The following is an 18,315-nucleotide window of genomic DNA, read 5'->3' on the forward strand; positions in this document are numbered from 1 at the left end:
CAGCTACTTGGGAGGCAGAGGCAGGAGACTCGCTTGAGCCCAGGAGTTGGAGGTTGCTGTGAGCTGTAATGCCACAACACTCTACCCAGGGGGACAGCTTGAGGCTCTGTCTCAAAAAAAAAAAAGAAGTACTAATCAGAGCCTGTGTCCCCCCTCCCCAGTCAATGGTAGATTGGTATTTATGTAATGATTTTTTTTCTTTTTAACACTGGGCCTACTTCTATTTACAATCAGGCACTGTTTAAAATCATTTTGTGGGCAAAGCAGGTCAAAACTAAAGTGCACAAGAAAAGTGTTCAGGCAGGGAGGCAGATCCTGTGGAAGCTACTGTCCTGTTTCCCTTCTCTTGGTTTTAGAGAATCTTCACACTCAAAGCTTGGAGTCTTTGTAAAAATATTCTAGAATGAGATTCTAGCAAGTGTTAGCTTTAAAGCTTCATCATTGGGACATAATTCTTTGGAGTGCACTTTTTGTCCTTTCGCAAACTACTCACTAGTGTTGTCTAGTGAACCCCCAGGTAGAGTGTGGGTTTCAGTGTGCAGTTAACCTGGCTTTGTGTTTAGCCCTGCTGCTTGGTAGCTGGGTGACTAATTGGCTATTTGTTAGTTTTTGAAACTTTTACTAACTTTGCCAGGCAGCAGCTATGCTAAGCACTTTGCATGAGTTATATTTCCTCATTTTCAGCAAATTCATGTGGTAGGGTACTATTTTTGTCCCTATTTTGTAGATGGTAGAGTGCAAAGGAGTCAGCCAACCCAGTTCCACCTCATACCAGAGGCCATGGCCAAATCACACCATTCGTCTTTAAGCCTACACAATTCTGCCTTATCAGGTTGTTGCAAGGAATAAATGAAGTAACTGTGTACCCAGATGTTGCCCAGCATACAGTAGGGGCTAGCTTGCCTAAGGTTTCATCCATTATGAGTATTTTGTTGGTGGATTAAAGTTTAACAGCTTTAGAAAGTTACATGACTTCTCACTTTATAAATTGGTATGAAGATTGTTTCTCAGGCTAGTTCTTGTCTTTTGTCTCCAAATTGAATCTTTCAAACTGAATTCTTACCATTATGTTCAGTCATCTTTCCCAGAAAGTAATCAGTTCAAGGGTTGTATGGAGAGAAAATGGCTCCAGCTGTCATGACACAGATGAGTAACAACATAAAAGGGAAGAGAGTATTTATTTCTCCAAATTTTTACTGCCTCTTACTAATCTAATATTTATTATTTATTTAGAGACAGACTTCACTATGTCACCCTCGGTAGGGTGCTATGGCATCACAGCTCACAGCTAAACAGGGCTCAAACAATTCTCTTGCCTCAGCCTCCCAAGTAGCTGGGACTATAGGCGCCTGCCATAATACCTGGCTGTTTTTTTGTTATAGTTGTCATTGTTGTTTAGCTGTTGTTCGAACCCACCAGCTCTGGTATATGTGGCTGGAGCCCTAATCCCTGAGCTATGGGCACCAAGCCTAATATTTATTTTTTATTGCTATTTGTAACTTAGCCTATACCTTACTGATTATTTACTAAAAATCAGAATAAACTTTGCTTTATATATATATGTATATATACACGCACACACATATATACACACATATATATATTTGAAATGTTGCTTTGTAATTGCTGTTCCATTAAAAGGCAAGTAAAGTTTTGGTGACTTCCCTAAGCCTGAAAATTCTTGGTTTAGGCTAGCCCAGTGCTTTGTCCTCAGGTCTTTCCACTGTCTTCTCTGAGAAAGAACTTTGCTTCATATTCTATTCAGTTTTGTGAAACTGGTTGTCACTTTGAGATGGTTCTGTTTTTTTTAATTAATTAATTAATTAATTAGAGATAGTCACATTCTGTCACCTGTGTTAGGGTGCCCTTGCATCAGTCTAGCTCACAAGAACTTCAAACTCCTGGGTTCAAGCGATCCTCCTGCTTCAGCCTCCCAAGTAGCAGGGATTACAGGCACCTGCCACAATGCCCAACTAATTTGTCTACTTTTAGTAGATACAGGGTCTTGCTTTTGCTCAGGCTGGTCTCAAACTCTTGAGCTCAAGTGATTCTTTTGCTTTAGCCTCCCAGAGTGCTAAGATTATAGGTGTGAGCCTTGAGGTTCTACTAAGATGACCAGACTTCCCGATTTTTAACAATTTGTCCCACATCCTGCGGCTTTTAAAAAAGTTCCGATTTTTGGAAAGAATGCACGACAAGCTAGGGAACAGCAGGAGAATGGGAAGGGAATATATGGTTTCGGCTGCTGAAAAGGTTAATGTAACTCCATTTGGGAATGAAGAGGTTAATGTAACTTCATTTGGAAATGAAAAGGTTAATGTAAACTCCCTACTCCCCTCCTGGGCAAGGTCGCCCCTGGTGGAATTGGTAACAGAAGGGTACTGGCTCCCTCCCTCGCTTCTAAGCAAGGACAATTAGCTCAGAAGGAGCCAAACTGTCTGGAACAAACAAGTAACACCACCACCACCACCCCCCCCACTCGCCCCCCAGTAAGGTGACCAGATGTCCCACTTTTGGCAGGCCAGTCCTGATTTTTAACAATTTGTCCCACATCCTGTGGCTTTTAAAAAAGTCCCGATTTTTGGAAAGAATGCACAACAAGCTAGGGAACACCTGAGAACAGGGAGGGAATATACAGTTTTCAGCTGCCATGTGACTATTTCGCCAGGATATGAGTTTTATATTATTTTTGTTAATTTTATAATGTTAAACTTTAATAATAACAAATAATTGTTGAGAACTGATTATGGAGAACTGCTTATCAAAGATTGCATTGTTGTCAGCCACCCTCCCCCCCCCAATCAATGGTGTCTCACTTTACCAATGTTAAAATCTGGTCACCTTAGGTTCTGCTCAATTAGCCTTTGAAGTTGTGAACAAAGTTGAAGAGAGAATATGCTAGTATAGAAAATTATTGGCTCATGAGACATTTTGAGCAGCTCTCAAGTTCAACATCAGTGGTTGTCCAAAAGAGAAAAAGGAAATGATGTGAAATTAAGATTATATAATTATAAAAATGCTCTAAGGTATGTTGATGTCAGTGCAATTGAGTGAGCTTTTTAGTAGTGCAGACTCAAGGATACTAACATTTCAGAAATACTAAAGGCAGGTGGTTCTAGTTATTTTCCTTGTTTCTAGTGTCATTTGCTAACAACATTAAGTAACTAATGAAGTGGCACAATGAAGGTGACATGCACAGTGAGTGGCACCAGGGGTGGGGACCATCTCTCCCTCACTCCTTGATTCCTACAGAGTCCTGTTTGAGCTCCTTGAAACAAGACTTTCCCCCTGAAGTTTGAGGACCTTGTCCTTGGGTGTGGTGCTTTTTTCTACCATTTGTATAGTTTCCAGCTGCTATGATTTTATCTCTCAGCAATGTTCCAGGAGGTTTTAGTGAAAATATAAAACCACCAAATTGCCTATCAAACTGAGTTTGTCCTTTCCCAAGAGGTCTCTTTTCAAACTAAGTATTCTAAGTGGTCTACTATCCAAGGCATTTCCTGGGCTTAGTGTTTATCAAGGCTGAGCTTTACTTCCAAACTAAGCTTCAGAAGATTCTGGGAGTGTTTCCCGGCTGATTGGGGGTGGGGAAAGAGGAGGATGCAAGTCATAAAGAACAGAGAAAATATCACTCTCTTCTTTTTTTATCTTTTACACAGTTATCTCCTGAAATCTATCTACATATATGGCTTGTAAAATATAAGTCATTTTGGAGTAGAAATAGGATTGGTCTGATAAATGTTAATTTAAAATTATATATAATATTTTAATTTTATTTTGGAAATTGAACATTGGGCAAGATTAGCTTTTCAGCAGATCAGCTGTAATCATCAAGGTTTAATTAAAAATGCATAGAAAATAGCATTATCACTCTGTTAATTATCATCAATCTTGAGTCATACCAGTTTTTCTTTGACTCTTATCATTTCAGAATTCAAGGTCTAAATTGACACATTTGAGAAAAGCAGAGTGTTGAGGAAATAGTACCAGTAAGTAAGTAGATGGTTTTTCCCTCCCCTCTGACTCAATGTTAGAGAACTCTGTTTTCAACAATATGTTGATTACAGTATTGATGCCTGATTTTATAGTTACAGACATCTTAATATACATAGTAGTAGTTTATTGCTCTCTTAATAGAAATCTTATAAGGAAAATCTATCTTCCTTATTCACTGTTTCTTTCCTAAAAGTTTTTGTATACAGTCACCTTATCAAGAATTAAGATGTTGGTGCTGCCCAAAGAATTATCTTTTTGGGTTGAGTAGTGCCAGCTTCACTTCCTTCAATTGATAACACATTTATATGTTTTTTTAAAGTTGTTTTTAATTCCTCCCCACTACACTGCTCTGCATGTGGGTTCCCTAGCTGAGAGGCTGGCATTGATGGTGAAAGACTTTAATCTAAATTTAGATTCCGTTCAGAGATTTCATAGAATACTTCCTTAAATTAAGTCACAGACTGCAAAAGCAGCTGCTAAGTGAGGCTTCCCGGTTTGTTATTCTTTTCAGGTTTAGAAATAAAGAAGACAGGGCAGGAAGGACTGGTTCTCACTCCCGGGTTCTTACCATTGTAGACAAAATTACTAGCAGCTTCTGTAACCAATTTAAAGATAGAGAAAGGATTTGGTGGTAATTTAACAGAAGTAGGAAATAATCTCAAATCTGAGGAAGTGTAAGTATGTTTGAGTTGTACTAGAGACTGTAGATAGTAATAGGTAATGGTAGGTCTTCTGTTTTTTTATCTGACTTCTGTAAATGTACTAGGGAACTTGAAAGCCATGAGTTAAACCAGTATATTTAATTTTTAGGGACGGTCATACAGTTGGAAGATCTTCAGAGTCAAAAAGGAAGGATTGAAAATGGGGTGTTGGAATATATCCAGGGGTATTTTATAAATCTCTCTGTCCTTGAATAACAGAAGTGGTGTTTTAAGGCTCCTTTCAGTATGGAGAGCTTCCTCATTTGTCCCTCAAACTGGAGAGGTCTGATGTGGAAAGAGGAAGGAGGCAACTGCCCAGGTTTTCCTGCTCCTAGAGTCAGGGATCCTGAGGATTGCTTGCTTGGTAGTGTTTTAGTTTGGCAGTCCTCTTGTCACACCATTCATGCAGCCTTTAGTTTCTGTTCTGAAGCATCACATTGTTTATATAATCTTGTATTTGGGAAAGGCCTAATTATGGTCTTAAAAATTATTCCAATATCTGTCACTGTTAGATAAACACATTTAAAATCTTATTCCCAGTTTTTTCCCACTAGCATCAGTCAACAACCTTCCCATGAGCATATTTTCATTATACAGCTACCCCTTTATTTAAATATTTACTCTTTAAAAAGGTCAGTTTGGTGTTTTGGGGAAAGGTGATGTATGCACAGTCCAACATTTAAACTGTACAGGATGGCTTATTTGAAAAGGAATTCTCTTTACACCTGGACCTTGTCTTCAAGTTCTCTTCCCCAGAGGCAATCCACTGGTAACAATTCCTTGTATATTTTGGCAAAGATACATTAGATTAAAATGCTTATAAGTATATTCTTCCTCTACCCATCCTCCCACCTCTCTTTTTAAGGGAGAGCATTCTTTACCTTGCTTTTTTCATTCAACATATCTTGGAGATCTTTTCATGCCATTATAATATAAGCTTTCTGTTGTTTAAACTGAGGTAAAATTCCCTCAATTTACTATGTATAAGTCAGTGGCTTTTAGTATATTCCTAATGCTGTGCAACCACCACCACCATTTAACTGTAGAACATTTTCAAAAAAGCAATCTAATAGCCATTAAGCAGTCACTCTCCATTATTCCAATCCTAGCCCTGGCAATTACTAATCTGTTTTCTGTCTCCATGAATTTGCCTGTTTTGGACATTTCATACAAATGAAATCATATAATATGTGGCCTTTTCTATCTAGCTTCTTTCTTTGGCACATTGTTTTCAAAGTTCATTCATGTTGTAATACTTCACTCCTTTTTATGGCTGAATAATATTTCATTATATGGATAGACTGCATTTTATCCATTCATCAGCTGATTGACAATTGGGCTGTTTCCACTTTTTGTCTGTTGTCAGTATTTGTGGGCACATTTTTATATGAACATATGTTTTCAGTGGCTCTTGGGTATATACCTAGGAGTGAATTGGGTCATATGGAATTCTCTATTTAAACTTTGAGGAACTGCCAAACTATTTTCCACAATGGACGCATCATTTCACCATTCCACTAGAAGGATACAAAGGTTTCTATTTCTCTACATCCTAGCCAACACTTACTTTCCATTATTGTTTTGTTTTTTGCTTTTTAGTTATTGTAGTCATCCTAATAGGTATTGTGGCTTTGATTTACATTTCCCTAATGACTAATGAGGATGAGGATATTTTCATGTAGTTGATAGTTGCCTATATATCCTCTTTAGATAAATGTTTATTAATTGGGTTCTCTTTTTTGTTATGAGAACTCTTAATATATGTATATTTTTTATTCCATATCTTTATCAGATGCATGGTTTCCAAATATTTTCTCCCATTCTGTGGGTTGTCTTTTCACTTTTTTAATGGTGTCCTTTGATACACAAAAGTTTTAAATATTGATGGAATCCTTTAATTATTTTTAAATTTTGTTGTTTGTACTTTTTGTTGTCATATTGAAGAGATTATTACCTAATTCAGGTTAATGAATAATTAAACCATGTTTTCATCTAAGATTTATTATTTTAGCTCTTACATTTAGGACTTTGATCTATTTTAAATTAATTTATATATATAGTGTGACACAGAAGGTACAAATTCATCCTTTTGGTAGTAGATATCTAATTGTCCCAGGACCATTTATTGAAAGGACAGTTTTTCAAAAAAGAACTTATTCCAGTGAATGCTTTTGGCACCATCTTGGAAATCAGTTGACTATAAATATATGGCTTTATTTCTGGACCTCCATTAATTCTGTCTTTTGATCTATAATGTCTCTTTATGATAATAATTTTTTAATGAAGTATGAGTCCTTCAACCATATTCTTCTCAAGATTGTTTTGAGTATATGGGGTTTATTGTAGTTTCATATGAATTTTAGGATAAGCATATCCATTTCTTAAAAAAAGAAGAAAAACTTAGAAAAACTAACAGTTGGGTTTTGATAAGAAATTGCTTTGAGGAGCAGCTCCTGTGGCTCAAAGGAGTAAAGTGCTTGCCCCATATACCAGGGGTGGCAGGTTCAAGCCTGGCCCTGGCCAAAACTGCAAAAAAAAAAAAAAAAAAAAAGAAATTGCTTTGAATCTATAGATCAATTTGAGGAATGTTTCCATGAACATGGGATGTCTTTTTTTTTTTTTTTTTTTTAGAGACAGAGTCTCACTTTATCACCCGGTAGAATGCTTTGATGTCACAGCTCACAGCAACATCCAACTCTTGGGCTTAGGCAATTCTTTTGCCTTAGCCTCCTGAGTAGCTGGGACTACAGGTGCCCACCATAACACCTAGCAATTTTTTGTTGTAGTTTGGCCAGGGCTGTGTTTGAATCCATCACCCTTGGTATATGGGGCAGGTACCCTACCCACTGAGCCACAGGTGCTGCCCAAACATGGGATGTCTTTTTATTTTTTTGTGTCGTCTTTGATTTCTTTCAGTAATACATTGTAGTTTTTTTTTTTTTTTTTGAGACAGGAGCCTCAAGCTGTCCCCCTGGGTAGAGTGCCGTGGCATCTCAGCTCACAGCAACCTCCAACTCCTGGGCTCAAGCGAGTCTCCTGCCGCAGCCTCCCAAGTAGCTGGGACCACAGGCGCCCGCCACAACGCCTGGCTATTTTTTGGTTGCAGCCGAAATTGTTGTTTGGCGGGTCCGGGCTGGATTCGAACCCGCCACCTTAGGTGTATGTGGCTGGCGCCTTAGCCACTTGAGCCACAGGCGCTGAGCCACATTGTAGTTTTTATGTACTTCTTTGGTTACATGTATTCCTATGTATTTTATTCTTTTTGATGCAAATATAGATGAAATTATTTCTTAATTTTATTTTTGGATTATCATTGCTAGTATATAGGTTTTAGTGTAATGATCTTGTATTCTCCTGTTTTGTAGAGTTCATTTATTAGCTCTAATAGCTTTTTTATGGATTCTTTATAAGATTATGTCATTTTTGAATCTAGATAGTTATATTTTGTGCTTTCTAATCTGTAAATTTTTATGTGGCAAGAACAGCCATTCTGGTCTTGTTCCTATTATTACAGGGGAAGCCATTCAGTCTTTCACCAGTAAATATAGTGCTATCTGTGTATTTTTCATAGATGCCCTTTATCTAGTTGAGGGAATTCCCATCTATTCCTAGGTTGGTTAGGTGTTTTTATCATGAGAGAATGTTGAAATTTGTCAAATGTTTTGTCTGCATCAATTCAGATGACCTTGTGATTTCCCCCTCCTTTATTCTGTAGTATTAATATGGTATATTACATTGATTGATTTTTATATGTTGAGCCAATCCTTGCATTCCTGGAATAAATTTTTTGGTCCTGGTGTATAATCCTTTTAATATACTTCTATATTCAATTAGTTGGTATTTCATTGAGAATTATTTGCATACATAATCATAAGGGATATTGGTCTTGATGTCTTTGTCTGACTTTGGTATGAGGGTGATTCTGGCCTCACAGAATTAGTTAGGAAGTATTTCCTCCTCTTCTATTTCTGTAAGAGTTTGTGGAGGATTTTTGTTAATTAAAAAAAAAATGTTTGTGGTGGTGCCTGTGGCTCAGCGAGTAGGGTGCTGGCCCCATGTACCAAGAGTGGCAGGTTCAAACCTGGCCCCAGCCAAACTGCAACAAAAAATACCTGGGTATTGTGGCAGGCATCTGTAGTCCCAGCTACTCCAGAGGCTGAGGCCCAAGAGCTAGAGGTTGCTGTGAGCTGTGATGCAAAGGCACTGTATCGAGGGTGACAAAGTGAGACTCTGTCTCTAAAAAAAAATAATAAATAAATAAATAAATAAATAAAAATTTAAAAAAATGTTTGGTAAAACTTATAAGTGAAGCCATCTGATCTTGGGGCTTTTCTTTTTTGGAAGTTTTTTGCTAACTGAATCACACTGTTTGTTATAGTCTATTAGAGTTGCTAGTTCTTTTTTTTGGAGACAGAATCTCATTCTGTTATCCTTGGTAGAGTGCTGTTTGTTCATCACAGCTCACAGGCACCTCAAACTGTTAGGTTTAAGTGATTCTCTTGCCTCAGCCTCCCAAGTAGCTGGGACTACAGGCACCTACCACAACACCGGCTATTTTTTGATATAGTTGTCATTGTTGTTTGGCAGGCCCGAGCGAGGTTCAAACCCACTAGCCTCAGTGTATGTGACTCTAACCACTGAGTTATGGGTGCTGAGCTATGGGTGCCAAGCCTAGATTTGTTGTTTCTTGTATCAGTTTTGGTAGTGTGTGTGTTTCAAAGAATTAATCCATCTTGTCTCAGTTACCAGTTTGTTGGCTTATAATTGTTTATGAAATTCTCTTAAAATCCTTTTTACTTTATAAGGTCAGTAGTAATATACCTTCATTCCCTATTTTAATGATTTGCGTCATCTTTCTTTTTCTTGGTCAGTCTAGCTAAAGGTTTATCAATTTTGTTGATCTTTTTGAAGAACCAACTTTTGGTTTTGTTGATTCTCTCTATTGCTATTTTTTCCCTCTATTTCATTTATTAATCGTATTCCTTTCTTCTCCTTGCTTTGAGTTTAATTTGCTTTTCTTTTTTCAGTACCTTTAGGTGGAAGGTTAGGTTATTGATTTGAGATCTTCTTTCTTTTTCAATGTAGACCTTTACAGCTGTAAGTTTCCTCCTGCACTGCTTTTGCTATGTCTCATATATTTTGATATGTTGTGCTTTCACTTTAATTCTTCTCAGACTATTTTCTAATTTCTTTTGTCATTTTTTTCTTGACCCATTGATTAAGAGTGTTTTAATTTCACATATTTGTGAATTCCAGATTTCCTTCTGTTACTGATTTCTAGTTTCATTCCACTATGGTCAGGGAAGATACTTTGTATGATTTCAATCTTTTAAAAATGTACTGAGACTTGTTGGGTGATCTAATATATCATCTGTCCTGGAGGATGTTTCACATGCACTTGAGAAAAATGTGTTTTCTATCAGGTGTTCTGTATGTATCTGTTAGTTTAGTCAATTGGTAGTGTTGTTTAAGCCTTCTATTTCTTTGTTGATGGTCTGTCTGTTTGTTCTATCTATTTTTTTCTCACTATGTCATCCTCATAACCACTGTGCTACGGGTGTCGAGCCCGTTCTATCTATTATTCAAAGATGGTCCAACAATTATTGTAGAACTGTCGATTGATTTTTTTCCCCAATTCTATCAGTTTTTTCCTCATACATTTGGGGCTTTGTCATTATGTACACATATGTTTATAATTGTTACATCTTCTTGATGAATTGACTATTTTTTTTTTTTTGAGACAGAGCCTCAAGCTGTCCCCCTGGGTAGAGTGCCGTGGCATTACAGCTCACAGCAACCTCCAACTCCTGGGCTCAAGCAAGTCTCCTGCTTCCACCTCCCAAGTAGCTGGGACCACAGGCGCCCGCCACAACGCCCAGCTATTTTTTGGTTGCAGCCGTCATTGTTGTTTGGCGGGTCCGGGCTGGGGATTTGAACCCTCCACCTTAGGTGTATGTGGCTGGCGCCTTAGCCGGTTGAGCTATAGGCGCCGAGCCTGAATTGACTATTTCATAAAGTTTTTCTATTTCCTTTGTAACAATTTTTGTCTCTTTGTTTGCATGGACTATCCCTTTCTATCCTTTCAACCTTTTTGTATGATTGGATCTAAAAAGAATCTCTTATAGATGTATTTGATTAGATTATGTTTGCTTATCCATTTTGTCAATTTCTGTCTTTTAATTGAAGAGTTTAATCTATTTACATTTACACAATTGCTGATAAGGAGCGATTCTACCACTTTTCTATTTGTTTTCTAGGTAACTCATATACTAACTTAGTTCAATAGTGTGTAAAAACTTTGCTCTTACATACCTCTGTCCATTCTTTTGATTGTCACAAATTACTTATTATTTTATATACTGTGTGCTCATCAGCATAGATTTATTATAATAATAATATATGCAATTTTTATGCTATTGTCTGTTAAATTATATTTTAAACAGAGGAGTTTCAAACCAAAGTACATTAATACTGATTTTTGTATTTTTATAAAGGTGTTTTCCTTTATTGGTGTTCTTTATTACTTTATATGGATCAAGTTACTGTCTAGTATCCTTCCATTTCAGCCTGAAAGATTCTATTTAGCATTTCATATAAGGCAGGTCTACTATCTGCAAGTTCTCTTGGTATTATCTTGTAATGTCTTAATTTCTCCTTTATTTTTGAAAAAAAAGTTTTGGCACATATAGAATTTTTGGTTAATAATGCCTTTCTTTTGACCAGACGCAGTGGCTCATGCCTGTAATCCTAGCACTCTAGGAGGCTGAGGTGGGTGGATTGCCTGAGCTCATAGGTTTGAGACCAGCCTGAGCAAGAATGAGATCCCATCTCTAAAAATAACTGGCATTGTGATGGGCACTTGTAGTCCCAGCTACTTGGGAGGCTGAGGCAAGAGAATCACTTTAGCCCAGGAGTCTGAGGTTGCTTTGAGCTGTGGTACCATGACACTCTACTGAGGGTGACAAAGTGAGACTCTGTCTCCAAAAAGAAAAAAGAAAAAGAAATAATCATGTCCAACACCTCATGAGAAACCACAGAAACCCAAGGTAATAGGATAACATATTCAAATTACTGAAAGAAAGGCTTTTTTTTTTTTTTTTTGAGACAGAATCTCCCTTGGTAGAGTGCTATGGCATCCTCAAACTTTTGGGCTCAAGTGATTCTTTTGCCTCAGCCTCCCGAGTAGCTGGGACTACAGGCACCCACCACAATGATGCCTGGCTTTTTTTTTTTTTTTTTTAAGAGACGAGGTCTCACTTTGGCTCAGGCTGATTTCAAACTCATGAGCTCAGGAAGTCCACCTGCCTCAGCCACCCAGAGTGCTGGGATTACAGGTGTGAGCCACCACAACAGGCCTGGACATGATTCTTATTGAGGATCCCTTCTGTGTGATTAGTTGCCTTCTCTTAACTATTTTCAAGATTCTCTCATCTTTGTCATATGACAGATTATAATGTTTCCCTGTGTAGATCTCTTAGAGTTTATCTACTTTTAAGTTTATTGAGCTTCTTGAAAAATATTCTTTTTGGTTTTTTGTTGTTTTTTTTTTTTTTAGACAGAGCCTCAAGCTATCGCCCTGGGTAGAGTGCTGTGGTGTCACAGCTCACAGCAACCTCCAACTCCTGAGCTCAAGCATTTCTCCTGCTTCAGCCTCCTGAGTAGCTGGGACCACAGACGCCCACCACAATGCCTGGCCATTTTTTGGTTGTAATTGTCATTGTTTGGCAGGCCCGGGCTGGATTTGGACCTGCCAGCTCTGGTGTATGTGGCTGGCACTTTAGCTGCTTGAGCTACAGGCACCACCCTAAAAAATATTCTTTTCCTTTTAGGATTCCCATGTTGGTATACTTGATGATATCTCGCAGGGCTCTATGCTTTTTAATTCTTTTTTCTGTTTACCATGCCAGATAACATCAATTGGCCTAGTCTCATGTTTGCTGATTCATTTCTGCCTGTTCAAATCTGGTATTGAACCTCTCTAATGAATTTTTTGTTATGGTACTTTTCAACTCCAGAATTTTTATCTGATTGCTTTTTATAATTTTTGTCTCTTATTGATATTCTTTGTTCCATGAAACAATGTTCTCATGATTTCTTTTAGTTATTTAGGTGTAGTTTTTGTTTTTAGCTTTTTAAGCATATCTAAGATCATCAATTTAAGGTCTTTGTATAAGCCAGGCGTCGTGGCTCATGCATGTAATCCTAGCACTTTGGGAGGCTGAGGTGGGTGATTGTCTGAGCTCAGGGGTTCAAGACCAGCCTGAGCAAAAGCAAGACCCCCATCTCTAAAAAAGAGCTGGGTATTGTGGCGGGTACCTGTAGTTCCAGCTACTCAGGAGGCTGAGGCAAGAGAATCGCTTGAGCCCAAGAGTTAGAGGTTGCTGTGAGCTCTGACACCATGGTACTCTACTGAGGGTCACAAAGTGAGACTTTGTCTCAAAAATAAATAAATAAATAAATAAACAAAGTCTTTGTATAGTAAATCCGGTGTCTGGGCTTCCTCAGGGACAATTTCTGTTAAATTCTTTTTTTGGTGTATAGGCCATACTTTTTTGTTGTTTTACTTATATATATATATTTTTTGTTGTTGTTATTTTTGTTCCAAACTGGACTTTTTGAATATTGTAATATGGTAACTCAGGAAATCAGACACACACACCCATGATTGTTGTGCTTTTTGTTCCTTTTTTTTTTTTTTTTTTTGCTTGTTTAGGGACTTTCCCAAACTAATTTTGTAAAGTCTATGTCCTTTTTATGTGTGATAACTGAAGCCTCTCTTCCTCTAGCATAAAGTGGTGAGCTAGTGAATCATCAGAGATTTATTTAAATATCTGGGAAGACCAACAGAACTCCCCACATGCACATATACCAGTCTGCAGATGGGCTGTCTGTATATTGGGAAGTGCCTTCAACACTCAGCCAGGCAGTTTACAACTCTGCTTTAGTTTTCATTTCCTGCTTGCAAAGAGCCTAAGGGTCAGCCAGAGGTGAGAGCTTAGGGCCTTCTTAGGTCTTTTCTGAGCGTGCACCTAGACTCAGCATGCACATGTCCTTCTTAAGTCACAGTAATCTTCAAAGCCTATACTCCTTGAAGTATCTCATTCCTCAGCCTTTCCTCCTAAGCTTTTACAAGTCCATTGTTTGTCCCAAGTCTTGTCCCTTGCTACAGGTGATAGCAACCAATACCTGTGCCTTTAAATGTTTACAACAAATGCACTACTCCCCTGTTCCTTCCATCTTTCTCAGCCCTGGAGATCTGACTTAGGCAAAGGAAAGGTAAGCCCTTTGAGCCAGTCTGAAAGATAAGCCCTTTGAGCCAGTCTTTTAGGGAGTCCCCAGACCAGTCAAAACAATCAACCTTGGCTCGATGCCTATAGCTCAGCAGCTAGGGCGCCAGCCACATACACCAGAGCTGGCAGGTTTGAATCCAGTCTGGGCCTGCCAAACAACAATGACAACTACAACCAAAAATAGCCAGGTGTTGTGGTAGGCGCCTGTAGTCCCAGCTACTTGGGAGGCTGAGGCAAGAGTTTTACGTTGCTCTGAGCTGTGATGCCATTGCACTCTACCGAGGGCCACATAATGAGACTTTGTCTCAAAAAAAAAAAAGACAATCAACCTTATTCTTGAGAATCAGATCTGTTCTGCTCCCTCTGGTACTACGTACTATTACTGGGAAGTTTTTTTTGTTTGGTTGGTTTTTTTGAGACAGAGTCTCACTCCATTGCCTTGGGTAGAGTACCATGGCATCATAGGCCACAACAACCTCAAACTCTTAAGCTTGAGCAATTCTCTTGCTTCAGCCTCCTGAGTAGCTGGGACTACAGACATATAGGGATATGCCACTATGCCTGGCTAGTTTTTCTGTTTTTAATAGAAATGTAGTTCATTCTTGCTCAGGCTGGTCTTGAACTCCTGATCTCAAGCAGTCCACCACTGTGGCTTTCCAGAGTGCAAGGATTATAGATGTGAGCCACTGTGCCCAGCCTTAAGCTGTTTTCAAGGATGCTGCCAAGCTGTGGAGTGGGATGGGACCAGGGTAAATTATTAATAAAATGTTACAAAGCTCTCTTAGGGAAATTCAGCTGTTTATTTTTGATTAAGTGTTCCCTTGCTGGTAGTAATCTTTTGATTATTTCCATTGTTCCCAAACAGTAGATTTTGACAGTTTTACCTAGTTATTCATTATTAGTAATGGAGTGACCAGCTTTTGGAATTTCCTTCTGGCTTAGTCTATTTTCTGCTGTTTTTAACAGAATATTACAGACTGGGTAATTTATAAAGAAAATATATTTATTTTTTACAGTTCTGGAGGCTGAAAAGTCCAAGAGCAGGGCTCTGGAATCTAGCAAGAGCCTTTGAGCTGTAACATAATATGAAGTAAAAGCAAATGAGTGCAATATCAGAATAAATGGGGGCCAAACTTACCCTTTTATATGGAGTCTACTTCCTTGATAACCCATCTATCTACTCCTACAATAACAGCATTAATCTATTCATAAGGGTATAACCCTTATGACCTAATCACCTCTTAAAGGCCTCACCTCCTAATACAATTACCTTGACAGTTAAATTTCAACATGAGTTTTGGAGGGAACATCCAAGCCATAACACCTACTCTGGCATTTTCATTCATTCATTTTAAATAATTGCATAGTATTTCATTGCATGGATGTATATTGTCCTAGTTTATTGTCTGTTGGTTATAACAATACCTGAAACTGGGTAATTTAAGAAATGAAATTTATTTCTTACAGTTCCAGAGGCTGGGAAGTCTAAGGTTGTGTGGGGGGCACATTTGGTGAGAACCTTTGTGCTGGTAGAGACTCTCTACAGAGTTCCAAGGCAGTGCAGGGCATCACTGGTGAGGGGGCTGAGCATGCTAATATGCTATGCTCAAATCTCTCTTCGTCTTCCTGTAAAGCCATCAGTCCCACTCGAGTGATAACCCATTAATTCATTAATACTTTAATGCATTAATCTGCCCATTGGGGATATTTCAATAAGTTTTGGAGAGACCGTTAAATCAACTGCCCCTCTTTGATAGGCGTGTAGGTTGTCTCTACTCTTAACACTTTTCTATACAGTGCTGCAGTGAATAACCTTAGATATATGTAACTTTTACATAGATGTAAGCATATCTGTGGATAAATTTCTACAATTGGTATTTGAGTCAAAATTTATACATAATTTTAATTTATAATTTTGATAAATTTTATAAAATTAAGTGTACTAAATAGCTCTTCATAGAATAGAGATTATCTTAATTCAGACTTCTACCAGCAATGTCTGAGAGAGCCGTTTCTTTGATACACTTATCAGCACTGTGTGATATCAAATTTCTTGTATATGTGAATTTGTTTTTATTGGGGTATAGGTCTTGGGGTAGGAAATGTCACTTTGAGGTTAATGGTCTGTGGATATACCAGAATTTTCTCAACCAGTCCTGTGTTGTTGGATCAGTTGGACTGTTTCAGGCTTTTGCTGCTCAGTGATGTACTAAGTAATTGCATACATGTGTCATTTCTGCACGTGGGCCAGTTTGTGGACTGCTTTCCCACACTAAGACTGCTGAGTTAAAAAGCATATATATTGATAAAAATATGGTAGATATGGTTGGATTTTCCCACATAGGTGTTGTGCCATTTTACATTTGCTCTAATCTTTTCCCCACAGTCTTTTCAATAGATTATTTGTCAAACTTGGATTTTTTTTTTCTTAATCTGATAGGTGAGAAATATCATCACACCATAGGTTTAATTTGCATCTCTCTTGAGGGAGGTTGAACATCGTTTTGTATTCAAAGGCCATTATGTTTCTGTGAGCTTTCTGCGGATACCTCATTCCTTGTCTCTTCCCCAAGAAAAATCCCATTGATATTTTAACAGGATTGCTTTAAGTTTCTAGATTAATTTGGAAAGAACAGATGTTTATGTTGAATCTTTTTATCTAAGAACTTATGTTTTCCCATTTGTTCAGCTCTTCATATGTAAAACTTTCTTCATATAGTTTTCTTTATTTCTTAAGTTTATTCTAGGAATTTTATCTTTTTTCACTGTTACCTTAAATGAGGTCCTCATCATATCTTCTACTGAGATTGCTTATATATACAAAGAATATTGATTTTCATATTTGAATTATATTCCCATTTATCTCACTGAATTATTTTTATTGTAATAGTTTTCAAATTGATTCTCTTAATAAATATCTTGTCATTTGGCTCGGCATCCGTGGCACAGTGCTTATGGCACCAGCCACATGCACCAAGGGTGGGGGGTTCAAACCCAGCCTGGGCCAGCTAAACAACAATGGCAGCTGCAACCAAAAAATAGCTGGGTGTTGTGGCAGATGCCTGTAGTCCCAGCTACTTGGGAGGCTGAAGCAAGAGAAGCATTTAAGCCTGAAAGTTTGAGGTTGCTGTGAGCTGTGACACCATGGCACTCTACCGAGGACTCTGTCTCAACAAAAAAAAACATGTCATTTGAAAATACAGTATGTCTAAGGAGCTTTTATTTATTTCTAGCACCTTCTCTTCTTGTGTCATTTATGCCTCTCAAACACTCTTCAACAGTACAAGTAGTGTTGGTAGTACTGGGGGATGTGCTTGTTTGCTCTTGACTGTGATAGAAATGTTTTTAGTATTTCCCCATGAAGTCTGATGTTAGCTTTTGATTTGAAATGTATATATTTTATCATGGGGAAAAAGCATTTGTATCCTTTTCTTGTGTTAAATTTTTAAAAATCATGAATGGATGTTGAATTTTATCAAATGCTTTTTCTGTATCTTTGGTGATTCAGAGTCCAATCAGAAAAAAACCCAAACTGCTCCAGGTATTTCAGACAGAGGAAACTGAATACGAAGATTGGATTATAGATGTGGTCAAAGCCTAAACAAACACAAATGTTGAACTAGGAGGGTGCAGACACCATCACTTCCAAGGATGGAGAAAAGTAAGTGGTGGTGTTACCATAGCTGTGGAGCTTGGTGTTATATTACAAGGGCCTGTAACATCAGTTTGGATGTATATATGTATATACAGACGTGTGTATAGGGTCTTCAGCACACATGCTTTCATAGGATGTATACTCAGACATCCAAACACATGCACATCTCTAAAGAGACTTTTTTTTGTCTTAATTGTTCTTATTCTTTCATAAAGGAATGATTCTTTTCAAGATGAGAGATCCCATTAATCTTTTAAAATTGCAAGTTTTTCATGAATGGGCGTAACAGGGAATGCCTGGTATGGACCAGTTGTTAAGGCTCCACACAGCAACAGTGAGTAGGTGGTGGATTTCATCATGGTTTGATTAGGTTTGCTCTGTTAGTGGTTTTCACATACTTTCAAGGGATTTTGAGTTTGGAGATGTCTGTTATATATGAGTTTTTTTGAAGAATGTCTTTTGAAAGTGATCTCTCGGCTCGGTGCCTATAGCTCAACCGGCTAAGGTGCCAGCCACGTACACCTAAGGTGGCGGGTTCGAATCCCCAGCCCGGACCCGCCAAACAACAATGACGGCTGCAACCAAAAAATAGCCGGGCGTTGTGGCGGGCGCCTGTGGTCCCAGCTACTTGGGAGGCGGAGGCAGGAGACTCGCTTGAGCCCAGGAGTTGGAG

General features: G+C 38.2%; 1 protein-coding gene across 5 annotated transcripts in view; it reads left to right on the forward strand.

Annotated features, from left to right (window-relative positions):
- SMURF1 (SMAD specific E3 ubiquitin protein ligase 1) overlaps positions 1–18,315 on the forward strand; it is a 115,811-nt gene that overhangs the window by 23,484 nt on the left and 74,012 nt on the right. Inside the window, exon 1 of one of the 5 annotated variants that reach the window (XM_023518589.1) lies at positions 17,477–17,648. The exons of the other annotated variants lie outside the window; for them this stretch is intronic. Within the exon in view, the coding sequence (XP_023374357.1) occupies positions 17,639–17,648 (10 nt within the window). The 5' untranslated portion in view covers positions 17,477–17,638. Of the gene's footprint in view, positions 1–17,476; positions 17,649–18,315 lie in introns of those variants that run through there. 5 annotated transcript variants of the gene reach the window in all.

Source organism: Otolemur garnettii, unplaced genomic scaffold (assembly GCF_000181295.1).
Source record: "Otolemur garnettii isolate 467f Iridium unplaced genomic scaffold, OtoGar3 scaffold00142, whole genome shotgun sequence".
Classification (NCBI taxonomy): Eukaryota; Metazoa; Chordata; class Mammalia; order Primates; family Galagidae; genus Otolemur; species Otolemur garnettii.